The sequence below is a fragment of the Notothenia coriiceps genome, unplaced genomic scaffold, assembly GCF_000735185.1.
Source record: "Notothenia coriiceps isolate Sejong01 unplaced genomic scaffold, NC01 NC01_scaffold00020190, whole genome shotgun sequence".
Classification (NCBI taxonomy): Eukaryota; Metazoa; Chordata; class Actinopteri; order Perciformes; family Nototheniidae; genus Notothenia; species Notothenia coriiceps.
In genome coordinates, this window is record NW_011352891.1 from 70429 (window position 1) to 77122 (window position 6694).

General features: G+C 43.1%; 1 protein-coding gene across 8 annotated transcripts; it reads right to left on the minus strand.

Annotated features, from left to right (window-relative positions):
* Positions 1-203: 203 nt before the first annotated feature.
* On the minus strand, positions 204-5697 carry LOC104952563 (FERM domain-containing protein 4B-like). Of its 8 annotated transcripts, none has more exons than XM_010779398.1 (5): positions 4892-5697; positions 4022-4160; positions 3472-3695; positions 1972-2125; positions 204-1208 (listed from the first exon to the last, which is right to left on the minus strand). In XM_010779398.1, the coding sequence occupies exons 1-4, from the start codon at positions 5427-5429 to the stop codon at positions 2064-2066; spliced, it is 963 nt and encodes a 320-aa protein (XP_010777700.1). In that variant the 5' UTR covers positions 5430-5697; the 3' UTR covers positions 204-1208; positions 1972-2063. The 8 variants fall into 8 exon arrangements, with proteins under 8 accessions (XP_010777700.1, XP_010777705.1, XP_010777704.1 ...); XM_010779405.1 differs by lacking the exon at positions 3472-3695 and adding an exon at positions 1734-1864 and having other exon boundaries at positions 1120-1208; positions 4892-5696; XM_010779404.1 differs by lacking the exon at positions 3472-3695 and adding an exon at positions 1659-1864 and having other exon boundaries at positions 1126-1208; positions 4892-5696.
* Between the last annotated feature and the right edge of the window lie 997 nt (positions 5698-6694).

Consider the following 6694-nt stretch of genomic DNA (forward strand, 5'->3'; position numbering starts at 1 on the left):
ATGCAGAAGTGTAAACAATTGCACAAGTTGTGAGAGTTTGTAAAAAGATGCTTTCATATAGTTTTACTTAACTACACTGAATTTTCTTCCAGTTTGATTCTTCGTTTATGAAAAAAACCGTTTTTTTTTTGTCTCTGAAAAACAAATGGTAATCTTGCGGGCGAAGTATATATTTTATAAATATGACTGAAGAGAGACTGAACTGATCTAAATGCTGATTTTTTTTATTCAAACAAATGCAATTGTACAAATGACTAAGAACCAGCTTAACAACCATTGTTTTCACTATATATTACATGCTTTTCAAATACATACAAATGCTCTAAAAAAAGACGGAACCAGTGTATTTACAAAACCAACATTTACATACGGCTTCATTCTCTTGAGAGAAATTAGGAGCACCAGTCCATGATTTCCAGCATGGATGAAAATAACCATGTTCAAATAAAAAAAGTCTTCCTGCAGTGACTGATCAGATGTGGCAGTGATATTTAAGTGTGGGTAATACTCAGAATGGTGACAAGTATTTGGCTCATTTGTATTGTAAGTACTGACAGTGAGAATACTTTGGAAATGACAAACAAAGAGTATGGTGGGTGTTAGTAACAAGCTACAATACAACTGGCTCTGCAGAGTGTTCCAGGAAGTAGCCATCACCTTTTGACTCATTCAATCCTTCATTTTTTTGATAATGTCCTTATCGCTCCTTGTCCGATCCTTCATGGTTACAGTGTTCATACATGTGTGTGGCGGAGGGTTGTTCGCAGCGGCTCAGTAATCCTCGCTTTGTGAAATCCACTTTCCCTTTGTCTCCACCACACAGTCCACAGCAGGTCCTGGTACAGTTTCAGTGCATCATCATCACCACAAGCACTCCCATAGAGACACGAAGACGCTCCCGTGGGCTTTTTTGTTCGGTACGATCACAGCGTTGTGGGTCAGTTTGGCAACAGATTCCTTTACTCTCACGAAAGTTAAGTTCCTTCATTCTTTGGATCCTCGCGTACAGAGAAAAACAGGTAAGTGCAGTCTAAGGCACAATGACAGCTTGTCAAGGTGTATGAATTCAAACGATGATGACAGACGGCGATTACACTATTGTTCCCGGTTTTGAATCTTCGTGCCAGTGTATCTTATCGTCCAGCTCTGGGTTCGTGTGCATTTGGTCACTGACGTGCGGGTCCATTTGGTTGACATCTATGTAGGACCTGGAAGAAACAGACAAGATGAAACACATGAGACAGATGGAAAAGGGAATGTCGATTGTGATTGGTTAAGAATGGATTGACCCTGGGCTGTCAACATTGTCCGATTTTATTTTTAGCTTTTAAGTTCGAGATTAAGAAACTAGAGCTGCAACAAATTGTTTCAACTGTCAAAAAATCTGCCTTTTATTTTAAGGATTAATCGAATGTTCAATAAAATGTCAGAAAATTGTGAAAAATGCTCATCTCAAAGTCCAAGAAATGTCTTGTTTTTTCAATTCGATACCCAAGTATATTCACTTTACTGTGATACAGAACTGAGACAAGCAAGACATCTTTGTATTCGAGATATTTTCTGCCATTTTAGTGGAAGATTGAAGGACTAATCAAACCGAAATAGTTGTTGATTATGTTCTGTCTACAGGACACTAAACTAAGAGAAATAAGACGCACTCTGGTTTGTGTCAGGCGTGTTGTCATCAATCTCAGTTTCAGACAGATGTCAAACCCAGGGTCAATCATTCTCACCGTACAGCAGAGCAGATGCACGCAGGCATTGAACACAAGCATAGCCTTTGGATTTCAGGGGTCACATGTTCCTCCTCTGCCACACAAGTGCTCTCCCACCACCACAAAACACCCAGGGAAACACAGCAAATCTGAAATGTGAGATGATTTCTGTTAGTCCCTGCCACACTGCCACAGATATCCAAAAAAACACACAACCGTCACCATGAGGGGGAGTTTTCACACTCTCGTCTCTCACCCTTTCTGCTGTGCTGGGACTGATAATGGGAGGGGACAGGGGGGGGGGTTATTTCTCTTGTTTGGTAGCATAGGCAACATCACCACGCCACTCTAAAGGCCGTGCAGGGAACGCCATCCTACCACGGCTCCGCCTCTCAAACTCTGGGGGACATCTGCGCATGAGAGGGGGCAAAGGTCAAGGGTGAGCGGTGTAATGAAACTTTTTGGAACACAAGGCGAAACACTGGAGAGCTCGAACTGATGTCAGACACTGAACAATCATTGGAAGTTGTGGCCAGAACATTGAGAAAAGACATTAGCAGCAAAGAAGTGATACAGCTCCAACCAATTGTGAAAAAAGCTCTCTCACCCAGTCCCAGAGTATTTAGCTAGTTCTAAGAGAATAATCAACATTTGATAACCAGTCAAAGCAGGCTCTGTTCCCAGCAGGGAGTGATGGGAGCTATCCACCTGATAAGATGGACGCCAAGATGTCCTCACTGCTCTCTGACACTGTTTGTCCTGGTATTATCTGAAGAATGTTTTATGAATGTTTTGGGCAAGCCGACTCAACTATCTGGGTCATAACTGTACACAGCTCTGGGAAAACAGCTTCCCACTGATATCAGGACAGTGGAGGGACTACTTATCTTCCATTGCAAACTGAAGACCCACCTGTTTCGCTTTACCTAAGAGTTGAACTTGTGCAGCAGTACAGAACAACCTTGTTTGAAGTGAATATTTCAGGACTTGTTCTTGTCCTTAGTTTGAATCTTATGCTTTATTTGCATTTATCGTAAGGCTGTGCAATTAATCGTATTTTAATCTCGATTACGATTTTGGCTTGCAACGATTACGAAAACAACGTAATCGAAATAAAACTATAATTATTTTTATAAAAAATAAAAAATAAGTTTTTTTTTTTATTGGTTTTTCAGTTGAGTTATACTTAAAGTTCACGGTAATCAACTGTTAAAAACATACTGTTACTTTTTTTTTTTGAAGAAATGGATGTTTTCAAAGTAAATGGATAATCGTGATATCAATTATTGACCAAAATAATCGTGATTATGATTTTTGCCATAAAGGCACAGCCCTAACTTATCGTATCGTACATCTCTTTGGATAAAGGCGTCAGCTAAAATCAATGAAATGATAGTTAAAGAATGACAAAGCTCCTAGGCGGTTTGCCCGCATGAGGCAGGGGAGTGAGAGGAAGGCAATAGCTAAGATGAATAGAACTAGAACTAAAAGCCATGTATGCAATGTGTGGGCCGAGAGGAAGGCAAACTGTTGAGAGAAATGTGACCACTGTGACAACAAAAGCCGGCTGGAAGAGGAAGTAAGGCAGGCATGTTTTTTTTATAAAGAAGCCATGCAGTTACCTTATCAAACATGACAATGAGCGATCAGTCAAACACACTTCAAAACAAGGACAAGCAAGACTATGGAGTCACGTTGCAGACAAAGTGAACGACGCGCAGGCTCCGGGCGTTTCCGTCTACTTACTATGAACTACCTTTAGCAAAGGACACCTTACTGAGCCTGTGCCCTCTGGAGGAGTTTGGTCGTGAAGGGCTGGAGGAAAGCTGCCTCTCCCGACACCCGGGGGAGTAGGAGCAGGAGGAAGAGGAGGGATAGGAGGAAGAGGGCGGAGAGGAAGAGCTAGCAGGGGAAAGGGCACAGCGCCTCTGGCCTTCGGGGCTGAGCCAGGAGCCTTTTAAAAGCTGGGAGGCGCCATATCTATAAGAAAGCAGGGCCGGTGGATAGTTAGGGAGGAGAAGACGTCTTAAGCTCAGAGGAACTGAGTGCACAGATCTGATAATCCTCAGATGAACCTCGCTTGTAACCACAAGGTTGTTTTTTCCATCTTAAAGTGAAGAAATGGTCCCATTGGCTACACATCAGAGCACATCATTGTTGTTCAAAAAAACATAAAGCAGCTTATTTTGTTCTGTAAACAGCCATTCTGGGTAATGAACAGTAGTGTTAGCCGTGGGGATCAGGAGGATCAGGGAGTGGCTTATTGGATAAGACGCTGAGTTAAAGCCAAGTTTCTTCTGTCTCACCTGCTGTGGGCGGAGTGGCTGTAGGGCGCCGTGCTGTAGGAGTAGGACTGCGGTGCGTGCGCGGGCATGTCGTATTCTGACATGGCACTACCAACACTCATGTGACCGTGCCAGTTTCCACTCAAGGACGCCGAGGACACTGGAGACAAAAATGGTACGAGTCAGCATCTGACATTCATGTGGAAACAGGGTCGACAGCACAATGCAGGAGACTAGAGATTCCCTGAAGACGTTTCTGTGATTGTTTCCGTTTTGATTTGTCTCGTTATAGCAGCTGTTATATCAGGCTCCAGACTAACGTTTTAACACAACATTCGTCAGTATAGACCGTTGAAATGTTATTCTTTTAAATTGTTATTGCCATCTATTAATAGTTATATGCAAAGATAGACATAGGAATCATAAGGAAATAACAGGGCATAGTTCCCTCTCTAATATCGATTTGATATCGATAATATTTTATACAAACAACTATTTATTCTTGCCTAAAACAGAAATTTACAAGATAACATTTCAACACATTAAGACAAAATTGATAATTAACCAGATTTGAACTAAATAGAGCTTGAACAAATCATCTCAAGTTAACTAGCTTGAATCCTGCAGTTTTTTTTAAACACATAATTGTCCACAATGCAGCGTGATCAAATAATAAAATAGGGGTGCGTTCGTGGCCGTGTCAACACTTAGTATATTGAATAAAGTATCTCAAAAGTAAATGTTGGTGGTTTCTTCAGCTGCTCAGCAACTACAAAGCACTAATTCTAATCTACCATTTGTTTTGTTTTTACTCAACATGGTCCAATAATGTATATCTGATGTATCGGGTGATCCAGCTGGAATCCATAACACACGGCGCGGTGATCTCACCTGAGGAGTAGGCGATGTTCCTGTGGTTGTGGCTCTGGGCTGAAGGCATGGTCTGATAGCCCAGGCTGTGCTGCGAGCCTCTGTCGTAGTCGTAGTTTCCGTACGCAGGTTGTTGTTGTGGTTGTTGTGGTTGTTGTGCGTTGCGTTGGTACCAGCCTCTCAAATGTTCTGCCACGATGGCTTTCTGGAAGTTCTTGACGGGCTGCTCGTTGCCGCGGGGGACCTGTCGATTCCTGGGCGGGCGCAAAGTGGCGTACGGGTTCTGCGACATGCCGTCCATCTCGTCGTGCCCGTAGTGACCGTGCACTTCGTGGCTGTGATAAGTTGGCTGTGTTGGGTGGTACGAAGGATTGACGGTGTAGTGTCCCTCCATCTCGTTGTCGTACATGTACACTCCGTTAGCGTAAGGCTCTGGTTCTGGGTAGCTGGGGTAACCCGTCACATAGTAGGCCGTGGTGGTGGGTCTGGCTCGCGGTTGGTTGGCATGGCGATTGTCAGGCTGAGCCAGGTTGGGCATGCTACCCGTGTTGGCGTACATGTCTTTTCTGTGGCGGCCGCGAGCTCTGCGCCTGTTCGTGTGGTTGCCGGGGACGCTGTACTCCACGCTGGACTGGCTGGTGTAGGAGGAGCCATCGTCGAGGATCTCGGTGCTGTTGCTGCGTCGGGCGGGGGTGAAGCTGAAGGTCGGCACGGGGGGCTCGGCCTCCGTCAGCTGAGACTGGGACTCTAGGCTGCCACTGCGCTGGCGGAAATGTTGTGGAACGTCCTCTGATCTGTAATAAAAAACACCAGTTAAAAACGTTTACTTAAAGAGTCCCTTTTAACTTCTGTAACATAATGACATCACTACTTAACATTTGCACTTCTAAGATAAGATAAGATGGACCTTTATTCATTCCTGTGGGGAAATTCAGTAATTCAAAAAGAAACAGGGTGAGAATGAAAAACACAAGACAAAATCAAAGATAAAAATTAAATGATATACATTAACTTTAAAATAAGAAATTTATTAAAATGAACATATATACACATTAGATATATTGACATGTATGTGTGAAAACAGTGTGTATTTTATGTCCAGTACTTGTGACCCATTGTTGTGCAGCCTAATGGCTATAGGCACAAAGGATTGTCTATTGGCTAACACTCCAACAGACATTGAGTAATAGGCTAAGGGGCGGGACATCTCTAAGCGGTTGACCAGTCACTACGCAGCCGACCAGTCACTAGACAGCCGACCAGTCACTACGCGGCCGACCAGTCACTACACAGCCGACCAGTCACTAGACAGCCGACCAGTCACTACACAGCCGACCAGTCACTACTAGGGTTGCAAAGGGGCGGAACATTTAAGTTAAGCTGGGGAATTTTGGAAATATTCTATGCAAAATTAACAAAAACATGACATTTCAACAGATTTCTTTTAATTTTCATTGTTGTTAAGTAGAACAGAACAAGTTTTAATTATTTTATTGAACAATTATTTGTTTCATTGAAGAACGAAAACATGGAGGAATGCACAGTGCCTGTAGGGGGTGTGGTCCCAATAGCCATGCAGTAAGCAGTGTGCTATGGCATGGATATTCAAGTGTACTTGAATGGCATCTGTTTGTTTTAGTGAAGATTATGCTAAAATATACTTTCCCCAACTATATTTAAGTTCCCTATGAAGTGCCAACCTTCAATTTGGAAAATTCCCATAAATTCCCGTTTATTCCCATGGAAAGTTTCCATCTTTGAAAATTCCCGGAATTTTACAACCCCAGTCACTACACAGCCGACCAGTCACTACACTGCCGACCA